The 21,906-nt window shown below is 34.6% G+C and overlaps 1 protein-coding gene and 1 non-coding gene across 2 annotated transcripts in view; one reads left to right on the top strand and one right to left on the bottom strand.

The window, feature by feature from the left end:
* STXBP5 (syntaxin binding protein 5) overlaps window positions 1-21,906 on the bottom strand; it is a 190,851-nt gene that overhangs the window by 2,524 nt on the left and 166,421 nt on the right. The window contains exons 21-25 of the mRNA XM_049789323.1: window positions 21,337-21,576; window positions 17,141-17,510; window positions 16,691-16,856; window positions 11,083-11,194; window positions 2,451-2,671 (exon numbers count right to left, since the gene is read on the bottom strand). Coding sequence (XP_049645280.1) covers window positions 2,451-2,671; window positions 11,083-11,194; window positions 16,691-16,856; window positions 17,141-17,510; window positions 21,337-21,576 — 1,109 coding nt within the window. The remainder of the gene's footprint in view (window positions 1-2,450; window positions 2,672-11,082; window positions 11,195-16,690; window positions 16,857-17,140; window positions 17,511-21,336; window positions 21,577-21,906) is intronic.
* Window positions 8,880-8,984, top strand: LOC126031847 (U6 spliceosomal RNA). The gene has a single exon (XR_007503662.1). It is a non-coding gene; the product is annotated as a U6 spliceosomal RNA (small nuclear RNA).

Genomic DNA, 21,906 nt, shown 5'->3' with positions numbered 1-21,906 from the left:
ATGGGTTTTAAGAAAAATTAAAGATGTTTTTGTAACAATTCTCAGAGACAATAGAGATGAGGTCTGGAAGGTCCAGCTCACAATATAAAGCTCATCACAAAGAGTGGTGAGTGCAGTTAGAGAAATAACTATACTGACATCTATCATAACAATGTGAATTAATGAGGGAAGTTGAAAGCCTGTCTCAAATACAGGCAGGGGTGGGGAGTAGGGAGGTGAGTGATTTGGCGTATTGTTGATTGGAATTTGCACTGGTGAAGGTGGATGTTCTTTATATGACTGAAACCCAACTACAATCATGTCTGTAATTAAAGTGTTTAAATAAGGATATAAAAATACATAAGAAAAAAAAGAATTACATGTGACATAAAGGAAACACTGTGTGAGTTTCAGATTGGTATCATTGCTAAAGATTTCATGATGATATATTCTAAAACTGACTTAAGTGATTCATTATTGGGTACAAGGATTAGTCAAAAAAGAAATCTGGACTAAAGTAAAGGTCATTCACTGCATTCTATCTGAGGTCTTAGATGGTTGATTTTGTACAAATAGTCACTCAATAGGTCTCAGAACCTCTCTGTAGCACTGAAAAAACTTTTTTCTGGTCTAGTAATCTTTTGCACAAATGCTCGGTGTTATAATTCTTGAACATGATCATGAGTGACTTTTGACTAAAAAAATTTATAATAGATTAAAATCTAAAATATAAAAAATAAACAAATTGATTTCTTCAGACAAGAAAACAAACCCCAAACATCCTCAAGGAGTGTCAGACAGGCATGCCAAAACTAAGAATAGGAATTCTCTTGAAGGTCATCAATTCAGTTTATTAGGCTTGTATGATTGTTAACTTATTTATGAGAGGATCAGTCTAGAACTCCTAAATTTATATTTGTTTTATTTAAATTTTTTGTATTTTAATTGTATTCTACTTTCCCCATGTTTTTAGGAGGAGCGTATCTATTGGTGCTTTACTCTTGGCCCTAGGTTCAAGAATCACTCCTGGTGGGGTTTGGGGGGAGTCAATTGTGGGGACTGAATCAGAAATGGTTGCATGCCAGGCAAGTGTCCTACCCATTGTGCTCTCGCTCTCTCTCTTTTCAGTCCTTGTACTTTATTTTTCTAGTATAAAACCATCACATTATAATTATATTAGATAAATTTTATATAACTATAGTTATATAAGTCCATCGTTATGAATTTCTAACTCATCAAGATTATTTGACAGCAAAAACACACCTGGCTATTCCTCTGTATGAAATGGTGTACAGACAGACCTAAAGTTACTTACTTTAAGATAAATTTTTGCTACTTTTCATTATTTAGATCTACCTAATAAAACAAGAGAGGCAAATTATTTTCTTTTTTCAGAAAAATTTGGTAGAATTTGAAGACCTTACACAAAATTACCTGTTATTGCATTCCTGGAGGAACAGATGCAAAGGCAATTTTAAAATGACTCAAGATAAACTTGTTACTTCACAAAGTGTAAAACCTTAGTAAACCCAAAAGCTGCTGAGACAACATTCCTATATAATGGTTCCCTCTGGTGGCAAAACTCAGGAGTTTACATTTGTATAAAGGATATAAGAATAGGCCAGCACAGGGGCCAGAGAGATAGCATGGAGGTAAGGTTTTTGCCTTGTATGCAAAAGGTTGGTGGTTCGAATCCTGGCATCCCATATGGTCCCCTGAGCCTTCCGAGAGCGATTTCTGAGCATAAAGCCAGGAGTAACCCCTGAGCACTGCTGGGTGTAATCCAAAAAACAAAAACAAAAGAAAAGGCCAGCACAGAAATACAACTCTAACAGTGATTTTCATTCTTATTTGACTTATTTTTAAATTGTACACTTAAATTTTTATTAATAAGGTTTTCATAGGGTCTTGTGGTAGATGTCCCATTTTACAATTATATGATGTTTGGTTTAGGGCCACACCTGGCTGTGCTCAGGACTTAGCACTTGGCTCTGTGCTCAGGGATCACTCCAAGGTCAGAAGCAAGGCAAACAATTTAACGTCTTCAATCATCTTTTGCAAATTAATAACAAAAGTACTAAACAAAAATTCAACAGGACATCCAGATAAATGTGAATTATTCCTAATTACCTATGCAGATAGAAGGCTATTTTATAGAATATCATACTGTTAGTAAAATTATTGATCTGAAATAAATTATCTATCTCCTTACTTATTTTCCCCCCTGACTATGTGACTTGTTTTGCAGAATTTGCTTGTAAGATAGCTGGAAGTTCATTTATTTTCAAATACCATATTATAATTTCTACCAAGGTTACATCCGTATAAACTGAGTATTTTCTGTTTTGAACACACATTCATGAAGAGAACACTGCTGACATTATGTATCAGCTAGAAATCAGAATGGGGAGAAGAAAATCACCTCCAAGGACCATCCCTCTAGGATTTGGAGAGCTAGCTGACAGACATACCTCATGAGCATGCTTAGAAAATGAGTCTGCACTGGATAGCATTGCCGCCGTTCTCTCTTCCAGGTCACTGAGCTTCTGGCCTCGCTCATCAAGGGCCAACCGGGCTCGAGCTAGCTCGCCAACAACTCCAGAAGCGGCTCCCTTCACACCTTCAATGCCACCGGGGCCAGGGATGTGTTGGGCAAGACTCCTTGATGCCTTTCCTGAGGCCGATTCTCCAACTGAAGAAATTTGAAAAATAAAGATGAACTCAAAGAATGATCATTTCAGTGTTCCAAAACCCTCTCTTGTATGCAGCTGGCCTTGGACACACACACTTCTTGGATACCCCCGTTGTAATGACTGTTGAACCTGGAAATGTCCCCTTGTCATGACGAGTATAAATAAAAAAAACTTGAAAAACATTAAAAAAAGAAAGAAAAACTTGGACTATTGTAGAAGAGGGCCCAAAATAGTAACCAGAGAAGTACCTGCTGGACCCTGCGAGCCAGAGATAAAGCATTGGAGAAATGCTGCCTGCTTTGCAACTATTTGCTTTTATATCTTCTTTGAACCCTGGCCTCCCCTCGCCACTTCTGGCTGTGAATTTCCATCTAATTGTCTCTCCCTCTTTGAAACCCCTGGTCAGTGGTAGCAGGCCTCAGGAGGAATAAAACATATACTTGGTTTCTTCTCTTCTCTTCTCTCTCTCAGTCCCTGATGGGCGGTAGTTTCAGGTTGGCTTCTCTGGGTGGGCAACAGGCTCCACCCAAAAGCTGGGCCCCACCAGCCTCTGTAAGCCTTGCGGCACCGGGTCCTGGCAGCTTTGGGCCTCTGGAGCATGCAGCCCTGCAGCCCGGGGAGCTGCACTTCCTCAATGTGAACATGGGAGGGAGGAATGAATTAGGTGGCAAATTACATGCTTATATTTTTTGATCCGATAGCGTGATAAATTTTAGGTACCTTATCAAACAAGCTAAAGCAAGTTAATATTCTACTCTACACTGTTAAAAGTGTAGTGTAGACGTGTGCAGAATTTGTGCAAACAGGGAACTGATAATTCTATGCGATGGTCATAGTAAGAATCAAAATTACTCTTCAGAGCTCAAAAAGCTAAACATCACTTATCCTAAAATATTTAAAGTGGCATTAGGCAGTTTTAATTTAAATATACATATGTAAGTTTATTTACTCCACACTTTCTCCTAATTAAGAAAAATCCTATACGGCTATGCTTAGAAGAAAAACAAAACTTACTTGGAATTCCATTTCAGTTTCCAGAAGCTGTGGAAAGGCTGAACCCACCATTTACTTAATTATTTTAACAGTTATCAACTAGACAAAAATCCTCCATTGTCAGTGCTGATCTGCTCAATATGGGCCCAAGCTGCTAGAGTCCATGGGGCCTTGAAGGCAAGACTATGAAAAATCTCACAGTCTTATTTATTAGAGAAGCCCTGAGGCCTATGACAAACCCCTAGGCCAGCAGAGAGAAAAAGAGGAAGAGAGAGCTAGGTTGGGACTATCCCACTGTCTCCTCCAATTGCCAAGGAATTCTCCCCAATTGTCTCTTCTAACTGCCAACCATGAGGAGGGTTTTATGGACTCAGCAGTCAATCTGATCAGGCATTTTATTTAAAGGGGGTGGACTTCTTTTATGGATGGCTGGTGCTGGACTGTAGGACTAGACCCCTGCATAGATCCCAGTAATTCATTGCTTTCTTTCTCTTTGTAAGCCAGACCCTACTTATGTGACACAAAGATTCTTCTAAATGTCCAACATTGTATTCAAGTCTGATGCCAGTTTCCTTCTTCCCTTAGTGCTCACTTCTTTAAGAAAACGTATTTCACTTATAATGAAACATGCCTTTAAATAAAAATTTCTGTGACTTTTGCTTTATTAAAAGGGATGTAGAAACAACTGTACTCCCCTAAAGAAAACCATGCTGTTACTTCTCAGCCCTTGGCATCATTAGCTCTCTATCTCTACAAATCTAAGCTTTTTGTATAAATGAATTCGAACGCTACGTAGCCCTTGGTATCTGACCTCTTTCGCTTAAAATGTTTTCAAGCTACGGTTAAGTGGTAGCACATGTCAGCATACTTTATTCTTCTAATGACAATGATTTTCCACTGTCCACATACATGCCATATAGCCTATACAGTCAACTTGATGGAAATCTGGGTCATGGGTAGCTACTATCTAGCTAATAAATAATAATGGTGCAATGAATAGCTATATATGGTTTTTGGTGAATGCATTTTCATCCTTTTAGGTATAATTCAGGAGTGAAGAAAGGTTGAGTTACATAGCGATATCATGCTTAACATTTGGAGGTAGTGCCAGTGTTTACTAAATAAAGTTTTATCATTTTATATTCTTACCAGCAAAGTCTGAGTACCTATTTTTCCACATCTCTGCTAACATTTGATACTGTTTTGATTAAAGCTATACTAGTGAGTATAAAGTGATGTTTTATTATGTTTTTGATATATGGTTCCACTGGCCATTTAAAAAGGTGACAATCTGGGCTGAAGTGGTGGTGCAAGGGGTAAGGCATTCGCCTTGCACACGGTAACCTAGGACTGACTGCAGTTCGATCCCCTGGTGTCCCATATGGACCCCCAAGCCAAGAGTGACGTCTGAGTGCATAGCCAGGAGTAATCCCTGAGCGTCACAGGGTGTGGCCCAAAAAACCAAAAAACCAGAAGAAAAAAAGATGACAATCCATCTTTTTCTGTTAATCTATATGACTGAAGTTGTTTTAGTATTTTAGTACTGAGTTTTAGGTACAATTAAGTGTTCAAAATATATGAACAATTCATATGTATTTCACAAAGTAGTCAATACCAGACATGTAACCTATAAATACATCTAAAATAAAAATATCAATATATCTAAGTATATATATGTATGCTTTCTTTGGGGGGCATGTCATACCGAGTGGTGCTCAGTGCTTACTCTTAGCTATACACTCAGAGATCACTCCTGGTAGGGTTTAGGGGTTCATACAAAGTGTAGGAATTAAATCTGGGTCGGGGTATGCAAGGCAAGCACTTTCCCCTACAAACCATTTCTCTAGCTTCACAAATTTAAGTATTTTATATGATCCTAGGTATTATTTTAACTTTTTCCTTCTAGCTACATTTCTTGTCCTTCTTTACATTTTCTATATAATGTTCTTCAAGGCACAAAATCTTAAATTTTGATAATATCCTATTTAAGCATTTTAAAAATTTGATCGTGGCTTGTGTGTCATGTCTCAGAAAGCATTACTTTATTTAAGGTTACACAGATTAAAATCTGTGTTTTCTTCTTTTGTCATTTAAGTTCTTACATTGAGGCCTTTGCACCTTTTGAATTAATTTTTGTGTATGGTTTAAAATCGGGGTCCAACTTCATTTCCTTTGCATTTGGATATCCAGTTGTCCCAATACCATCTGTTGAAAAGACCATTCTTTCACCATTGTTTCCTTGGCATTTGAAATTTAATTTGGTATAATGTATGGGCTTCTTTTGGACTCAGATTCTATTTTATCAGGCTATATATTTGTAGTTATGTCAATACCACCCCAAGTACAGATTTACAGTGTTTTAAAATTGAAATATGTATATTTACCAGCTTTTATTTTTAAAAGGGATGTGTGTGTGTGTGCGCGCACGTGTATTCTGGATCCCTTGCATTACTACTACATGAGTCTTAGAAGCAGTCATTTCTTAGATATAGTTATTGTTTCTTGTTTTTGAAAAAAAAAAGCAGCTAAATTTTTGGAAGCGACTGTACTGAATATACAGATCAATTAGACAATGATGATGCAATATCTCATAATCCATAAATATGGGTTGCTGATTCTTTTATTTAGATTTTATGCATTTCTCAAATGGTATTTTCAAGTTTTAGGATATGCTATATATTTCTTTTATTAAAAATTCTTAATTACTTTTTGATGTTATTATAAATGATATTCTTTGGCTATTCGTTGCTAGTATATAGAAATGCATTTGATTGAGTTTGCATTCTATGGTCTTGTTGAACTGATTCATTAGCTCATCATTTTTCTTTGTAAGATTTTACAACCAACTGTTAGATATGACTAAAGAGTTTCACTTTTCCCATTTTCAATTTATATCTTTCATTTCCTTTCTTTAACTATCCTGTGTCCAGAATAATGTTAAGTATAAGTTAAATGATGTAATGTTAATACAAAATGGGTGAGAGCCTTTTAATTTCCATTTATTTTAGAACAGATTTTGATAAAGATTTTATTAAATACCTGTCAATACTCACATATTATATGCATATCTATTTATGATTATACACGCATGTAAAATAATGTGATACATATTTACTATCTTTCAGTGACTCGACTGTATAAACTATGTCCCAGCCTATCATTTATACTAACCCTTTATCTTCAGTTTCAGAAGTCTGTTGTTGACTATACAAAACTAATAATGTGATAAGATTAGTCAGAAGATAAAATACCAGATGTTTCCATTCATCTGTGTTATATACACAGTAACAGAAGGGAAATGAAAGTTATCAAGGTAGGAAAACCTTTAGTGCAAGATTATGAGATGGGAAGAGCAGGGAAGAAGAGAAATGGAGCAGGGAATCTGGAGGGGTAATATAGAAGCAAGAATTAGGGACATTGGAACATATCAATGACATAGAGGAAGGTATTCTGAAATCATTAGAGCCAATACAAGTCAAGCATGGGACTCAAATTGCAATAAGATTAAAAATGCACTTGTTAAGGAAATGAACTACATGCCTGAGATTCTAGTGTTGACAACTTTGTAAATCATAGTGCCTAAATTGAAGAAAAAAATAGTGCTCTATTTTTATTTTTTGCAGTGTGGGTGGTATCAAACCCAGAGCCTTACATATATGAGGCATACTCGACTTTTGACCCCTATCCCTTGCCCCTACAGTGAGATATTTTGAGAAAGAGGCCAAATATTTATTTAATATTTTCATACCTTCTATTATTAACATCCATTATTATTGTTGATCTTTGATTGAACCTAATTTTAACAGCACTAGTGAATCATTCTGATGCCAAACTCCGAACAGGAGACAGTCCTGCTTCAAGTCATTAAGTTTGTGACAATGTGTTACAGCAGACGGAGAAAATGAATACTACTACTAATTTATTAAACTTTGCTTTGTTGTAATTAATAAAGTTACTTTATACTGCAGTGATAGCAAGCAAATATACTACACAGGCTTTTTTTGTTTGTTTGTTTAACTATAGTTACTTTTTGGTTTTCTAAATATATCAGTATAGTAATTTTTTTGCCAAAAAAAAGTTTCGTTTTCTCTTTTGTATTATTGTACCACTGAATAATGTTCCATCTTTCCTTTTTTTCCCTCATTCTTGAGGACTTTCAATCAGTATTCTGAACATTTGTAGAAACAGACACACATTTCTATGCCTCACTGGAAGGGGATAACAGTATTTTTTTCTTGTTCTTTACTAAATGTAATCTAACCTTAAAATTTTAGCAGTTAAATCCTATATAACACTCTGTAGCCACAATTTATCTCCTAGGAATCATATAATGAATGACTACTGATATTTTTTTTGTTTGTTTTTAATTTTGGGGCCTTACCCAGCAGTGTGCTCAGGGGTTATGCCTGGCTTTGCGCTCAGAAATCGCTTCTGGCAGGCACTAGGACCATATGGATGCCATGATTCGAACTGGAGTTCTTTCAGTGTTGGCTGCGTGTAAGGCAAACACCCTATCTCTGTGCTATCTCTCTGGCCACTAAATACTGAATTTTAATTTTTTTCTTGCATTTTTTGAAAAAAATCAATTTACTTTTCTCCTTAAATCTGTTTTAAATGTAGTGATTTTTTTTTCTTTTTTACTGCTAAACCAGTTTTGAATCCTTGACAGGCTCAAACTTGGTCTTTGCATAGCATCTGAAACATACATTGATGGACTAACTCTAGTAGCATACCATTTGTAACTATAATCATGTGATATTTGCAGTTTTCATTTCTCATACTTTATTCATTTTTGGTACACAGCTTGTATGATCTACCTCTTTATTTTCTAGAGAATATGTGTAAAAGAAGAGTTTTTCCCCTAATAAATTTATTAGTACACATCTAATAACACCCAATTTAAACTAACTGTTTGCTTATGGGTAGGCTTTGAATGGCAGCTTCTAACATCTAACAACCATTCAGATTTTATATCTCCTTTGTCATTTTGATCAGTTATATATTTTTAGAATTTATTTCATCCATATTTTCAAGTTTACTGTAGTTATGACATTTCTTTACTATTTCTTTTCTAATGGCAGCAGGTTCTTTAGTGAGATCCTTTTATCACTCCTGATGGTGACTTGTGCTTAGCTTTTGTTTTCTTGTTCAATTTTACCAGAGATAAATCAATTTAATTGTACCTTTTCAAATCTTAAAAAAAATAAATCTATTGTGCTCGCTTCGGCAGCACATATACTAAAATTGAAATGATACAGAGAAGATTAGCATGCCCCTAAAAAAGAAAATCTATTTTGCAAACAGTAAATTCCAAAATTAAAGTCTAAAACAAAGAAAACAAATCCCAAAACTCAAAACTATTATAAAATTAACTACAAACAGTTTATATTTAAGTCAAATGTACCATCACTTATGTCCCACCTGTCTCCTATTCTTGCGCTTCCTCCTACATTGCCTTCTTATGGAAGGCAATTATTTTCTTGCTGTTCCACCAAAACTAATGTACTACCTTTCTGCAGATGTCTTCCAGGAAACTATAACATGTACTTGTCTTAATTTTCACTGCCAACAAGTACTCTAAGAAAATGATGAGCTGCTAATGATCTCAAACCCATGTACCTTTAAACCCCACTGGATCTGTGATTTTTATCATGTTGTTTATGTGTGTGGACACACATAAGAATTTGCATCTCAATTTATAAGTGTTATATTAATCACATTTATGTATATATACTATTTTACAAATCATGATTTCTGATAATGTCTGACAATTTATTTTGAATTCTGGGGCCAGAGCAACAGTACAACAGGTAGGGCTTGCCTTACATGTAGACGACCTAGGTTCAATCTGTGGTAATCTATATATATTCCTCTGAAACCTGTAGGAGTAATCCCTGAGCACAGAGTCAAGAGTTAAACCCTGAGCATTACTGGGTATGACTAAAAAAACAACTGTATTTGTTTTCCCTCTGGGTCAGAGAGATAGAACACTTGTTTTACATGTAGCCAACCTGGGTTTGATTCCTGGTAACACACTTACTCCACTTCTTGAGGTGTGATCTCTGAGCACAGAGCCAAAATTAAGCCCTTACAAGCAAGCACTCTCTGGTGTAGTCCAAAATTAAAAAAAAAATTTCCTTCCAACTTAAGTATATGTTCAAATTCATTTTAGTGTAATGTCATGTGTTACACTTTGTATGTCTAAATAGCATCTTTTGTTTGAAGAATAGATTGGGCATACTAAAAATATTGTATTCAAGATATTTTGAGCATATCTGCATGTACTGGAGATTCTAGGACTCTGTAAAATGGTTAGCTGATTGATTTCTGAACTTTAGATTTCAGTTCAATCTCAGAAACCTGTGAGAGCTAATTTATTTTTAGTTCATCATTATTTTTAAGCTATTGCCTTGGGGTTCTTAGAAAGAAGAGGAACTATTGTTCAGGGTTCTCAACAGTTCCATTTCTAGAGGCCTACTTTACTATGAGCCATCATGCAGTTTATCAGCTTTGCTTTCTATAGATTAGCAAACGCTTGTAAAAGTGGCTTCAGACTGCCCAGGTGAACTCTCTAATTCCCATCTTTCCAAGTGGACGTTATTCTTACCACATAAGTAGTTCTTTGAGGTGCAAATATTAAACAAATTTTTGAACCCTATATTACTATCAATTAAGTTTAATAAGAAGATTTACAAAGTATCAGTCCCCCCATGACTTGAAGAACAGTATTTACTTTAAAATTTAATCCAAAATGAATCTAAATCATGGACCAATCACCCAGGTAAGTACTTAAACTGAAATTGAACTAATAGCACTGTTACATATTCTTACAATTTTTCTAGTCAATAAGATGTGAAAATTCTAAAATGTTTTAGTAAAATACAAAAATTAAAATATATTCAAGGATGGATATTTCATATCTTAAATAGAATCATATTTACCATTTTATTCAAGAACAGTTACTAATTTTACCATTTATGGGAAAGGCAGCAAATGAATTTAATTTTTCAATTTTAAAAACCTTCTAATACAGTAAGAATAGTTCTAGAAAAGATTTATATGAAAAAATAAACAACTTAAGACTTTAAAGAAACTATTTCCCAAAGTTGACGTCTCATATAAAAGCAATCACAAAATAAAAATAAAAATAATTACATTACAGAGTAATAAAACTACTGAAATTTTAAAATTGACATCATATAAAGTTCCTTGAAGCTAATTCATTTTGGTTCTTTGAGAAAAATATTCTCCAAGCCAAATTAGATGATAAAAAATGCTTTTATGTAATGCAAAAACATGCGTACATTAAACGTAGTGACAAGAAATAAAAAGTGAGGATAATTTACACATGTAAAATTCTATGACTCAGAATGGTTCTTTTATCATTGTATTATCCAAATTAAATAAATCAACTTACATAGTTCTTCTCTATCAAGAGATTGTGCACCACCTCCAAATAAGCCTTTAAAGAATCCCCTGTTTGGTGCTTCGGGTGTTTCTACAGGAGTGAAGAGTTCACCCAACATTTCCTTTAAAATCAAAACAAATCGCAATTTTTAATTGAACCATAAAACTGCTACTATAAGTGCTTCCATTTAAGTATAAAACATTACCTATTGATAATAAGAACTACAAAGAATATTTTAAGATCAGATCCCATAGCCTCTTAAGGCTAACTTGTTACTTTACTTTTCAAGTGAAGGAGAGAATCCCACTTAACCTGTAAGAAGATCTAATATTGATAACAAAATTTCATACATTTTATTAAGAACTAGCAATGAAATCAATAACGGGGACTTTTCACACAAGGAAAAGGATAACTACTAGAAATTTGAGAAGTACAGTGTAACAGAGTTTTCAAGCTAAACCAGAAAATTATTAATTCAAAAAGGGATACTAATTGTTTCATAAATGTATGCTTGAAACAGAAATTTGACATTTTTTGGTTTTCATTACAGAAGCTTTTCATATTTTCATCAGATCATCTCAATGTATGTAAATGATATTTTACAAGTCACTATTTCTGAATGCTCATACCAATAGAGAAATAAATTTAGTTTTACATATTATTTCATATTCTTCATTTGATTGATCTTATTATTTTTAGTACTATTTTGGGGCAAATTTCATTAAATTTCCAGAATAGATGACTATTTAATATGTGAATAAGAAAAGGTTTATCTTTCCAATGAAAATGTCTTTTTCTTTACTTTTTTAATTATTGGAATGTATTAACTAGAATTCTAAATATCTAAATATTAAGTGTTGAAAGTGAATATCCTTTTCTAGTTACAGATCTTAAAGAAAAAAGAATACAGCAACTTAATCCTAAAATATTATGCAGATGCAGAATTTTCTTTGTAACCCCGCCACTGAACACCTTAACAGTGTAACTGACGCCCTAGTATAAGCTAGGAGCATAACGTGAACATTGACTGCTGTGTTTGGCTCAATTTCCTAGGTAAAAAATGTTCTTAGTTGGGGGTAAGAGAGTACAGCTGGTAGGGAATTTGCCTTGCATGTGGTCAACCTAGGTTCAATCCATGGCATTCTATATGGTGCCCACGCCCAGCCAAGAGTAATTTCTGAGGGCCCAGAGTGATAGCATAGCAGGTAGGATTTTTGCCTTGCACGGTCAACCCAGATTCAATCCCCAGTATCCCACATGGTCCCCAAGCCTGCCAGGAGTAATTTCCAAGTGCAGAGCTGAGCACTGTGGGCTATGGCCCCCAACAAAAACAAAACAAACAAAAAAGGAGTAATTTCTGAATGCAGAGCCTAGAGTAACCCTAAAACACTGTTGGGCATGGCCCCCAAACAAAATAAAATAAACAACAAAATATTTTCTTAGTTGTCCTAATTTAAGTCTCATGTCCCTCAGGTTCACTGAAATTTATTTAAGAAACAGGAATGGGGGCTGGAGCGAGAGCACAGCATTAGGGCATTTATTTGCCTTGCACATGGCCGATCCAGGACAAACCTTGATTCAATCCCTGGTCCCCCGAGCCAGGAGTGTTTTTTGAGCACATAGCCAGAAGTAACCCCTGAGGGTCACCGGGTATGGGCCAAAAAGCAAAAAAACTAAACAAAAATGAAAAACAACAACAACAAAAAAAACAAAACTCAGGAATGAATATGGTATCTTTTTCTCATTTTTTTTTTTAGTTTAGTATGGTGAATTGCTGGGAGTAATTAATTTATAAGTGCTAACTCAGTCCTCCTACTCTAGATCAAATTCAGCTTGGTCATGATGAATTACCATGATCAAAATCATGCTTCTAATAAAATGAATTTGCCAAAATATTATTGATCATTTTATATCTATGTTTTTCTACATTAATCTATATGTAAGTTTTTCTCTTGTAATATCTTTGGTCTGCAATCATGGTTTTAAATTGGGGTTTTAAATTTAAAATTTTAGAATAATTACATTGTAGTAGAATTAGAATGAAAATATTCCTGATATGCTGAGAGAATTAAACACTAAAGCAATCTGGGCTTCCCTCTGTCCATGATTTCTAACCTCAAATTTAATTTTTAAACAAAGTACTCATAAGGTTAACAATTTTTTAAAAAATCTGCTTTAGTAATTTGCATTTCCTAAAAAATTTGATTATTGAGGGTCCGAATAGTAAAGGGGTTAAGATGAAGGGCCTGCTAATGGCATGTTTTGAGTTTTAGCAATATGTATAGTCCCTAGAGCCACCAAGCCATCAACAGTCCCTAGGCAGAACTAGGTATGGCACCAAATCATCTCCTCAAAAAGGGAAAAATCTAAATTTTTCATTGTCATAAAGTTAACAATAGTACCTTATTTATTTTAATATCTGTTGAACTATAATAATGTCACCTCTCATAACTAGTCTGGCTTGAGATTAATTTTATTGATTACAGGATCAGTTTTTGGGGCCAGAGATAGCACAGTGATAAGGCATTTATTTGCCTTGCAGGTGGCTGACCACATACAGACCCGAGTCCGATTCCCAGCATCCCATATGGTCCCCTAAGCCTGCCATGAGTGATGTCTGAGCACAGAGCCAGGAGTAAATCCTGAGCACTGCTGGGTATGCTCTCCTTCCCCCCCAAAAAAGAACTAGTCTTTGGTTTCACTGATTTTTTTTTCTACTATTCTTCTGTTTTTTATTATTTGTTATTTTCTTTCTTCTTACTCTGGATTAAACTTCTTTTCTGTTTTTTTTTTAATATTAATAAATTTTATTTTGACCAAAGTGGATTACAAATCATTCATTCACAGTAGTATTTCAGGTACATAGTGACATTAAATCAGGGGCATTCCCACCCCCAATGTTGTCCTCCCTTCACCCCTGTTCCCAGCATGCATCCCATATCACCCCTCCTTTGTTCTCTGGGCTGCTAGTGAAACTTGACATTAATGATTTGGCAATAAGTTATTTCCCAGTACAAGTTTTTAGTACAATAGACTTTCCAAATCTAAATACTCAAACTGTTTTTCTTCTATTGCTATGCTTTCCAGTTACTTTCTCTCTTCTGCACTAATTGTTGTTCATCTTATATATCTAGTAATATTTTTTCATTTTAAATATTGTAGCTTTTCATCTCTACAAATTAAGTTTTGTTATTCTTCTATCTCCATGTTCATAAACTTTTGAACATATGGAATATATCTTAAAACACGGAGTTATAAAACTTCAATGTCTTGCTATCTGATTCTAACCTCTGTATATCAGTTATGTTTGGTTCCTACTGATTGATCCTGTAATTATCATATTTTCCTGATCTGGATGCAACATATTTGGATTTTTACCTTTTTGGGTGTTGAAAAAAAATTTTTTTTTGGTTTTTGGGCCACACCCTGCGGTGTTCAGGGGTTACTCCTGGCTGTCTGCTCAGAAATAGCTCCTGGCAGGCACGGGGGACCATATGGGATGCTGGGATTCGAACCAACCACCTTAGATCCTGGGTCAGCTGCTTGCAAAGCAAACGCCGTTGTGCTATCTCTCCGGCCCCGGGTGTTGAAAATTTTCACATGTTTTCAATGAGATTCATTCTAGGAAGGCTGGAAACATTTCGGTATATTTTGAGGTCCTGCTTTTATGAACTGTGTAGCCTGTGTAGTCTGGAGTAGTGCTGAATGTCAGGCTGTTTATTCCTCACTAGAGCAAAGACCTTTTTGATGTTGCTGTTTTCCAGATGTAGATGGATAAATATTAGCCAACCAAAGTCAGCTCTAAATATCAGAAAGCCAGTCTCTGGAAACAACCAAGATGCCCTCCAAAAGATGAATGGCTAAAGAAACTGTGGTACATATCTACAACAGAATATTATTAAGCCATCAAGAGAGATGAAGTCATAAAATTTTCCTATACGTAGATGTACATGGAATCTATTATGTTGAATAAAATAAGTCAGAGGGAGAGAGATAGACACAACATAGTCTCACTCATCTATGGGGTTTAAGAAAAATTAGAGACATTATTGTAATAAGGCCCAGAGACAATAGAGTTAAGGGCTGGAAGGGCCGCCCGGAAGGATCAGCTCACAACTTGAAGCTCACCACAGAGTGGTGAATGCTGTTAGGGAAATAACTACACTAACAACTACCACAACAATGTTAATGAGTGAGAGAAGTAGAAGGCCTGTCTCGAATATAGGCAGAGGTGGTGTAGGGGGACATTGGTGGTGGGAATGTTGCACTGGTGAAGGGGGGTATTCTGTTTATGACTGAAACACAACTACAAACATGCTTGTAATCATGGTGCTTAAATAAAGATTTAGTAAAATATATATATATATATATATATATACAGATATATATATACAGATATATATATATAAATATATATTAAATAAAGATTTAGTAATATATATATATACAGATATATATATACATATATATACATATATATATATATCTGAAACCTACAAATGTTACATTGTAAAGAGAATAAAAGCTCTGAGCAAATGTGATTACATTATCTTGTCATAGAAAAATTATCCTGAACTGTCTGGATGAGGCTGCTTTTGGGGGAAGCCCACCTGGCAATTCCTGGTCAACTGGACCTGAAGTTCAACGGAAGGGGGTCAAGGCTAAGGAGTTGCAAGTATCCTGCAATGCCAGACATTACCTGGGCCTCCTGAGATTGCATCCAATGATGCATTCAGTTTCTCAGAATGCTTGGGAATCTATGTATTGTCAAGAATTCAAAAAGAGTTGACCACATTAAAGGCAGCTCCTTACTCCCTATACTAACTCTCTGGCCCATAAATAGACATATTAAAAGATGAAAATAAAATGATCATTTTCTAATATGCATGCAATGCAACACAAATATTTTTGTTTTATATGTATAGAAATTTAAAGCTTCTCACACATTAGCAAAAATATTCAGAGGAAACCTCCATAGCATTTTTCTCTTGTAAGTATGACTCATGAATAGTCTAGAATCTACTTCCTATAAAAGATGATTGGTTTTCTGTACTACGAAATGCATTATAGAGGGGTGGAGGCTCCCTCTAAAAGCTGTGGCTGTTAATGCTTAGACCAGGCACTGTCATCTTGTAAAGAGCCACCATGGCCATCATGGATACCACAAAGATATTCAGGGTTTCCAGCCAGTCAGCAGTGCTCTTATAGTCATCAGGGGTCTTACAGTTCCAGGGATCAAACAAGGGGACCTGAATGTGCTCCAGCTCTTTGAACCATCTCTCCTGCTTCAAAGATGTAATAAATTTTACAATATGCCTCTTTAAAAATTAATCGTGTTTAACAGACAATTATTCCATGTATTTACATAACAGTTCATGTTTCTTTGTCATCACTGAGAATATGGATTAAAATAAATTCTTATGGTAACAATCAAATGAAGTCACTTTTCTATGTCTCAAGAGCATGTGCTCTGAAAGTATGATTAAAAGATTCTGTACATAAACTCTACACAGAGGCTCGTTGGCATGCACCAGTGTGTGTCAGAGACAGGCAATCTGGGATCTTTAAAGACTATTTCACAAACTCCAGGAATGACAAAATTATTCTTGTGATTTACCTGAAGGTTTTCACAGGTCTCTTGACTGTAAGTGAGTCTCTGTATTTCTGTGGGTGACACAAGATATAACGCCTGTCCATTGTTGGTGAAGCAGAACGTTCTGGCTATCCGCATATTAGTAAGAGGCAAGTAATATACATCCAACAGAGGCCTTAAACTTGGCAAACTGAAGCAAAAAATTAAACAATGTTATTAATACAAATAATTTTTAGTCTCGAACAAAGTATTACAAAAGGCTTGGCAGATTTTATAGACTATGATTTAGCTGAGTTGAGTGGGTAATATAATTGATCGGGATTCTCATCTGTTTATCTTCCACCAGACTGAAAAGAAATTCAGAGTATAGTATCATTATTACTGCCAACTAGTAAAAATATTTTTGAATAGATTCTGTAGTATAATTTAGGGTAGAAAATACTATATTGGTATTCACAAAAATGTAATCCTTACCTAAAAGTCATAATATGTCCATTGGCACAAAAACAAGCAAGGCAGACACTGTTACTCAAAGCTACAATATCTCCACGAAGCACGAATGAGGTTTCTGTAATGTTCTGCTTATAAGCACAGTTCTGAGTTGGCAGTGAGATTACTTTTGCCTGCTTTTCGGAACAGATCACTGCATACTGGTTTTCACTCATTTCCTGAGAAGAAGAGGGGGATACAGATACAGGCCGTCGTTTCTTCAATTTTTCCTTTTCATCTTTTTCTTCAGCAACATTGGGTTCTCTCCAGGGTTCATAAGCAGGTGGTACTAAGCAGCCGGTGGTGTCCAGGAAGGCCATTCTCAGGATTGCCCCTTTTAACCTTAATATAGTACCTAAGACACGGAAGGTTAGCAGACATAAATCTTAAATCTACAGAACAGATTTTCATTCCATTTTGTCACATATTAGAGATACAAAAATAAGTATTATATTGAACTGAAATTGTACACTGGCTTACTGATAGGATTCAACTTTTGGAATGATATTAGCATCTTAAAAACCCTCACATGTTATTTTCCAAATAGATAAATGATGCTGTATATGGAACTCTAACTTCCTTCATACTTGGCAAATGTCCTCCAGGAAGTATGAGTGTGTTGATGGTAACTACTATGTATACTACAGAGTTCTTGAAATCTGCTTCTTCTAACAAATTAACTGAGACGTGTCGTAGAAATATGTCAGATTTGAAAGTTTAGTACAAAATATCTTTTGAGTTAATATGTAATATGATTCTCTATTAAATCACAGACTGTTATTTCATTTCTTCAAAGAATCAACTTTTGCTTTCATTGACCTTTTGGATTATTTTGTGGGTGTCCTGTTCATTAATTTATGCTCTAAGTTCTATTATTTCTTTTTTGTTTGTCTTGTTTTGAGGGGCCACACCTGGTGACACTCAGGGGTTACTCCTGGCTATGCGCTCAGAAATCGCTCCTGGCTTCGGGGACCATATGGGATGCAGGGGATCGGAACCGCAGTCTGTCAAAGGCTAGCGCCTTACCACTCTGCACCACCACTCTGGCCCCTTCCCACCTGCCTACCTTTGACTCATTTTTGCTGATCATTTCAGGTTAAGCTGTGTCATTAAATAATTTATGTAGGCCTTTTTTTCCTTCTTGTATTTCCTTCTATACATTTCCTCTTAATACTACTTTTGCTGTTACACTGTTATTTTTTGACTTTAGACATTTATTGATTGATTGATTACTCATTTATATTTAAAATAAAGAATTTTTCAAAGAATTAAATAAGTAATGTGTAGACTGTTATTTTAAAATATGGCTGACATACTGAGATTATAAATATTTTGAACAACCAGGGCACTTTGTATTATTAAATTTAACTTCAAATGTTCTTTACTTTTAGAGATATGGCTTTTAGAAAGACTTTAATGTGATTCTAATATGTGGATAATGTTATGGTTTTGCTTGGTTTTTGTTTTTGGATCATGCATGGTATTATCCTGGTTCTGACTCAGTCCCAATCCTAGTGGGTTTGGAAGTACATGAGTGCTAGGGATTGAATCCAAATTGGCCTCATGCAAAGCAAGTTCCTTCCCTGCTGTACTGTGTCTTGGGCCCTATGGATTATAACATTTTAAATAAGCAGTATGAACCCAAAACAACAATGAAATAAAATTTCCACATCTTTCTAAACATTACTTTGAAAATATTAATTTCCTTTTAAAGTATTTATTAATACATGTCCGATATACTAAAGGCATTATTTTGAACAATTTGTCATCTTAATTTAGAACTTATATGTCTTTACTTCTTTTAATTAGTAAAAATCTTTTTCCCTCACCATCCTTAAAAATGTAAATATTCTTTGGACTCATTTATAAGAAAGGTAACAGATAACAGTAAGGATTTGGAGACCAATGGAAGGGAAATTTATTTGAAGTTCTAGTTCTTACATTTAAAGTTTTACTATTATATATTTAAATTTAATATTTTGCTAAAAAGTTTTTCTATTTACTATTTTTCTTTTATTTATAAGAGAATTTCTCTGTATTCCTTCAAAATTTCCTTAAAAGAAAAAAAATACTGATCTCTTTAAACATACTTACCTATTTGTGTCAATGGTAGGTCAGCCAGATAAAATAAAGGATGGCAGTTAAACTTAAGTTTTAGATAGTTAACACTTTTGGGGGTATAAATTAGGAACAACTACTGCATGGGATATTCTTATATTAATATCTGTTATCTAAAATTAAATTATGATCGGCTAAATTAGGTAACCTTAGACTGTAGGCTCTATGTAGACAAATTATTTTAAGCAATTTGTTATAGTTTATATTAATATAACTGTTGTTTAAATATAAACTTATAAGAATTTTAATACATATTCAAAAATACATATTTACATGTAAATAGCAATTAAGTATGTGATTTTCCAAAATATATAAAGATAACACTGAAAAAATACTGTCCTTCAAATTTTCTAGTAGACAGGTAGATACTTGGCCCCTTCTCATGAAAAAATAAATAAAAGAAAACATGCAGGGCCAGAGTAATAGCTCGCCTTGCCTGTGGCCAATCCAGGTTTGATCCCTGGCATCCCAGGAGTGATTTCTGAGCAGAGCCAGCCAGGTGTGGCTCCCAAACAAACAAACAAACAAACAAACAACAATAAAAGAAAAAATTCAACCACTGAGGCAAAATTTATTTCTATATCAAAGTTTATACTAAAGTAATTTTACTACAGGTTAGATAATACATTTTATGTTGTCAATATGTTATGTATATTTAATCCTCACTTTAACTGGAAACATATACATTGTTATTATAATATTATATTAATTCTAGAAACTGTAAAAGCTACAAATCAGAAAAAATAAGTATTTCCTCAAACTAACTACTTAGTAATCATTATTTATTAAGATTTTGATTTTTATCTTCTAGATTTTTTTGTATACATATTGGTTGCTTACTAATAAGTAATGAAATTAACAGTAAGAGCCTCTGGAAGCCATTTTTTAAAAATTCTAACAAGTTGACATATAATTTGTGAAGTTGAAGAAATCAATTAAATTGCTTCCTTTGGGAAGGTGTGTTGTATGGGCTCCATCTAGTGGTACTCAGGACTGGCTCTGTGATCAGGGATCACTGCTAGAGGTGCTTGGGAACCATGTGTGGGATCAGAGATCAAATCAAATCAGAGTCAGTCACATGCAAAGCAAGTTCATAAACTCTTGATAATAGCTAATAGATAATAATAGCTCCAGGCTATTAAATGGCTTCTTTAACATAAGGTATCTCAGAAATGAACATTAAATCGTAACTAATCTTAATTCTAAAGTTCTAGTACTATTTAAGCCACTATATAAATAAGAAATATGATAATAAAAAAATCAATGGGCTGGTGTGTCTTTTGACCTTTTCATTTTGTTTAATTGGGGGAGAAGTCATACTCATTGATGCTCAAAAATTATGCTTGGCTCTGTGCTTAGCGGTCACTCTGATAAGGATCAGAGGACCATGTGGAGACAGGAACTGAACCTAGGCTTCCCGCATGCCAAGCATGAGATGTAGCCTTTGCTACTATATTCTGGCCCAAACTAGGTATTTTTCTAAATCAACATAAATCAGTTATGGAAGCCAGACTTTTCCATCATTTCCAGATTTAAGAGAATCTATACACATTTCATAAAACTCACAATATTTTTAATTATTGTTTTTTATAATTTATTAATTTTTCTTTGTACTTAAGATAAAAATAATAATCTTTTGAAATTTCATACTTAAGATTAAAAATGACCAAATATAAACATTTAGAAATATGTTAATTCTTCTAAACACAGCTCCTTTTATTTGTGGAACATCATATTTTAAGATACTCTAGAATGCTCTGCTAGAACAAATTATTTTTCTCATTTTCTTATGTTGTAATCAATCTGGACATAATCTTAGGGTTTAAAAATAAAATAGAGAACCTGAATGGCTCTATTCGATGATATCCTAAAGTCTTATACCACAAATTCAATCCTGCATTAAAAGCACAGGACTGGAACTATCCTCAATGAGTTTTCCATGTTAAAATTTTCAGAAAGACACTCCCCCCAAAACCAAACAAACAAAAAAAGAAAAGCAGAAGTTGTTCATCCATTTCAGTAAATCACACCTCGAATGTAAGTAGGCATCAGGACATACGTACCACTTGGAGACACAATCACTGGCTGAAGAAGCCTTTGCTCTCCTCCTGGGGGGAGGTTCAGTGCAATGACAAGCACAGTACCCAATGTTGTACCAACCCACAAACAGGGAGAAGGTGATGTATCTGCCTTTCGAGTATAAGTTTCACAGAAATGAAGAGCAGAGATAGCTTCCCGGGTTTCTTTATCAATGCTGGTTACACTTGAACTTCGTGATCGACTAAAAGAATTATCTTTTACATCTGAAATAGTTAAAAAAGTTGTGGGTTATTTCAATTTATAAAGTATCACACTTTGGGATGTGCTAAGGTTTGGTCAAAATTTTTGCAGGAAGATATAGCATACTTAATTTTTATATCCTTTTAACTGAAAAGAAAAATAATTTAGATTTAGACTTAATTTCTCTTTATTTAAATATGAAACAAATCACACACACACACACACACACACAACCAAGATCAAGACAAAAACCAAAACCAAATCCCATGGAGAAATCACTATTGCTCAGCACTTGAGCTGGGAGTGTCCTGGGATAATTCTCGTGCATTGGATACATGATCTTCACTGTTTTA

The sequence above is a fragment of the Suncus etruscus genome, chromosome 15 (genome assembly GCF_024139225.1).
Source record: "Suncus etruscus isolate mSunEtr1 chromosome 15, mSunEtr1.pri.cur, whole genome shotgun sequence".
NCBI classification, from domain to species: domain Eukaryota; kingdom Metazoa; phylum Chordata; class Mammalia; order Eulipotyphla; family Soricidae; genus Suncus; species Suncus etruscus.
The sequence above is the reverse complement of the archived record's forward strand: the minus strand, read 5'-3'. Positions and strand labels throughout refer to the sequence as shown.